Raw genomic sequence first — 4,036 nt, 5'->3', positions numbered from 1 at the left:
CAAATAACTTATATGAACTAAATTTACAATGAGTATAAGGTAATATCTGTTCATAGAATAATAATCATAAAACAAGACTAGAGTATTAACTGTAACATCAATTATTTTAATAAAATTTTCAATAATTAATAGTTGCAAATAACTTATATGAACTAAATTGCTCCACTTTTGAAATTATTTATAGCAAAGCAAAATCTTTAGCTATAAATCATGACTGGTCTTCCTCTCATCCAATTCTTCAAACATATTTGCAATCGCCGTAGCCTGCGTCAAAAACATAATTTTTGTTTGGAGAACATAATATGACAAATTAAATTTAGAGATTAACTATCAAATTTAAACATAGTATGGGGACTAAGAGCAAAATTTGACCAAACAAAACTCGGCTTACTTGGATCCTCGGTGACGAGAGTAGCAGTGCCACTAAAATCACAAGTGCCTGGAAGGCCTCCTTTAGACCTATAGTAAGAATTCATGGCAAATGCTGCACGGGACCTGATGGTGGGTGGATTACCGCAAACGGCACCTGGCTGAATCGGACCACAATCAATGCCTTGGCCGCATGCCCAATCCAAGGCTTTCAGTAACTCAGCATCGGAAGCTTGATTGGTGGGCACGCAAAACATCTTTTTATTGGGGTCAGGGTCATTGACATTGGCTTCGTCCGCGTTGTCATTGGTATCGTTGGGGTCAGGGTCGTTGCCATTGGCTTCGGTGACAGTAGCGGAGATAAGAGGTGGAAGACGATGATGGTGAGGAGAAGGAAAGAAACGCTGCTCAATGACTTCATAATAATTATTACGATTGCAAATTGTATTTGATGTTTGATTTTATTTGAGTTTATAAGTGGTATATGGAGATGAAAAAAATTCGTGGATTATAGTTTATGGTCAATGTTTTTACATGTGGACTAATCTCATATTTAATTGGATGCAATGCACGGACCATAGAAAGAGTCAGAAGGACTTTGTAATTCTTATAATAATTATAGACTGTGATAGTTATATATATTTTTGGTTAAAATCGATATATGAATTTTGATTTATTGTATGACATCATATATATAAACTACGATTCAAGTAATTGTTGTGGACTATTTAACATTGTTTTGTTGAGACTTGATACCTATGCTGTTGCGGAAGACGGCTATCGGATAGAGCAAAATCGCAACTGATAATTTGAAAATAAAAAATAGAGAAAAAGAGATACAAAATTTACGTGAAAATCCCTAAATAATATAGGGTAAAAACCACTGGTAACGGTAGAAGAATTTCACTATGAGAAATAGGAATTACAACCTCTCTCAATCTACCAAAGAGAAAACAATGATAATTCTCTCTGATAAAAAGGAGGAAACAACTCTCAAGAAACTCTCTAAATTCTCTCTAGTATTGGATGAAAGCTAAAATGCTTTAGGATGGTTTTGAAGCTAAATGAGCTAGGGTATTTATAGTTGAAGCTTAAGGACTAATTTATAAATACCCTAAATTATAATGATTAAAAAAGAGATTTAACCATTGTCCAAATTCAACCAAAAATTTCGGTGCATTAATTATGCCACCGAAAGTTTTGGCCATGTGGCCAACTTGGCTTTTTCAACATATGCATGATGATTTTTTTGTGTGTGATGTTAGTATGATGCATGATTAATTAGTATACAAGCATACCTTAAGACATATTGTGTCAATTGTTGCCTTAGCAATCTCTTCCTGGTTAGTCTTTGATGTTACAAGTTCACGGGGCATGATGGAAGGGGTGACTCTGTGGATAATCTACCGTCGGCATTACATTGGAAGGGATTATGGAAAATTTTTGAATGACGTGGAGAAGTCTTGAACGTGTTCATTGCAAACAGACGGAGCAGGGGGAACCAGATTTGCGTTTGTGAGAACAACTAGGAGAAATGAGACGATGAGAATGATTGAGAGACTACATGGACTAAAGATATATGGGAACAAAATTTCAGTGATGATTGCAAAACCGATTAACAAACCTGGGTTGGGAAAACTCAAGCAACATCCGTGGCATGGAGACCGAAGAGAACTGGGTCGTCTTCTCCTGTAGAATGCTGGGGTGCAAAAATCCAGCCGTGTCAGAGAGAGAGAAAATACTAGGACACGTTGAAGATGAAGATGTATGGAAGTCGATGAGGTGCTGGTTGGAACCATGGCTACGTTTTATAGCATAAACAGTACTGAGATGAGATTACATGGAGGACTTGGGGACAATGATGTGGGAAAGGAGGTGGTTGGCAGTGACAGGGGCTTGAGGATGGAAGGGGTAAGGTCGCGGCAGCTAATTCTCATAATGATAAGCAACAACGTGAAGGAAGGTCTAACGATGTCAATACTGGGCCAGTGGTATATAACAAAGTTGATTTAGCGCAGATAAACATTATAGAGACTGAGTCGTTCATGGACTTTTCAGGGGATCAGATTGATATAAGTCCAAATAACAAGATGTCTTGGGCCGAAAGAGTTGATATGACTAATAATAATCCAAAATCAGATTTAGATGGGGCAGGGGAGAAGGCAAGGCTCTGGTCTTAGCAGAAGATAATATAGGATTCTTGCCTGAATTTCAATCTAGACATGTTCTGGGTAAATAAAAACGGTATGGTTCTGCATGGTCAGACCCGGCCCTGAGGGTAGGCGAGGGTGGCGACCGCCTAGGGCCCAGGTTTGGAGGGGTCCTTCTTATGGTATATGTTTCACACACTTCTGATTTACCATTTTAACAAGCTTATGATTTACCATGCTTGTTCTGACATTTCAACGGGATTTAACGGAGGGGGCCCAGGTTAGGAGGCCCAAGTTATTTTCCAATTTTCATTGATTTTCCAATCGTTTCTGAATACGGCATGCTTCTGTCCGCTCCATATACACTAGGGGCCGTTATATTTTATACCATGCTTGCACCCATTTTTTAGGGCCCTTATATTTTATTTTGTCTAGGGCCCTTAAATGTTATGACCAGCGCTGTGCATGGTGTTGCGGGGTTTCAAAGAATAAATCTTCAGGAGTAGGAGGGATCAAGGGGTTTCAAGGAATTGCAGATGTTGGGAGGCAAGGTATATGGTATGGCAGTTGCAAATATCAGGAACATTGCGACTGTAATCTTATGGGGTTCTTTTCTTCGAATGGGAGTCTATATAACTAGTTGGGAGGTCTATGGATGTTGATTGAAAGCTTGTATTCTCATAAATCAATGGGAGTTGACGATTATCGAGATTTTGAATTAGTTTCAATGACTTCGGGTCCGAAATCACCCTGTTGCAGTGGAGAATCATGAATTTTGGGTAGTATTGGATTCATAAAGGCCTTTTATGTTCTGATTTTCATGTTGTTTGATTTGGCCTTCACCTGGACGTGGGTTATTTGAGCATTTTCTTAAAATTGAAACCGACTACTTTAGTCAGACAAGAACCATATATAAAAAAGGTTAAAAAAAACTCAACCGAAAAGACTTGAACGAAAATATATACGAATAAATCTAATTGTGTTTTAGTGAATGATATGTGCATCTAAGAATCTTCTATAGATGATCATTTCATGATGATATGTATTATTAACCATTAAACATGTCCAAACGATATTAACATGCTCATTTCGTTAAGCATTTGATCATTCCATTATTAGTTGTATATATTTGCTAATGTTACAATTTTAATTATAATTAATCTCTAGTTAAGTTTGATCGACCTTTTAATATTTTGATTTAATTTTTATCTAGATTCGGTTTAGGATATTATAGAATAATGATGACATTACTCTCGTGATAAGGGATAGACATATGATTTTATGTTAAGGTACGAACTTGACTTTTAAAATTTCAAGGGGTACTTGAACTTTTAAAATTATAGGGAGTAAAAATAGATTTCAATATAAAATACATAGAGAAAAAAATCTAAAATATATGGTGATTTTAAATTTCAAAGACAACTGCCCTCATCCGACTCGAGACAAGGCAGCGATGGCATAATTAAACTACTTTAAACATACGAGAATTGCTCTTTCATTAAACATACGATCGTTTC

At 36.7% G+C, this 4,036-nt stretch overlaps 1 protein-coding gene across 1 annotated transcript; it reads right to left on the bottom strand.

The window, feature by feature from the left end:
- Positions 1-201: 201 nt before the first annotated feature.
- On the bottom strand, positions 202-1,745 carry LOC120156057 (major pollen allergen Ole e 10-like). Its single transcript, XM_039167468.1, has 3 exons — positions 1,668-1,745; positions 378-773; positions 202-264 (listed from the first exon to the last, which is right to left on the bottom strand). The coding sequence occupies exons 1-3, from the start codon at positions 1,743-1,745 to the stop codon at positions 202-204; spliced, it is 537 nt and encodes a 178-aa protein (XP_039023399.1).
- Positions 1,746-4,036: the final 2,291 nt, after the last annotated feature.

The sequence above is a fragment of the Hibiscus syriacus genome, unplaced genomic scaffold (genome assembly GCF_006381635.1).
Source record: "Hibiscus syriacus cultivar Baekdansim isolate YM2019G1 unplaced genomic scaffold, ASM638163v2 tig00111213_pilon, whole genome shotgun sequence".
Taxonomy (NCBI): Eukaryota; Viridiplantae; Streptophyta; class Magnoliopsida; order Malvales; family Malvaceae; genus Hibiscus; species Hibiscus syriacus.
The sequence above is the reverse complement of the archived record's forward strand: the minus strand, read 5'-3'. Positions and strand labels throughout refer to the sequence as shown.

Excerpts from the sequence above, each read along its gene's own strand:
- LOC120156057 (XM_039167468.1), bottom strand. The coding sequence starts at position 1,745 with ATGCCCCGTGAACTTGTAACATCAAAGACTAACCAGGAAGAGATTGCT. Across the intron at positions 774-1,667 it reads TTGACACAATATGTCTTAAG|CGTTTCTTTCCTTCTCCTCA; the intron begins GTATGCTTGTAT and ends GTCATTGAGCAG. Across the intron at positions 265-377 it reads ATCCAAGTAAGCCGAGTTTT|GCTACGGCGATTGCAAATAT; the intron begins GTTTGGTCAAAT and ends TTTTTGACGCAG.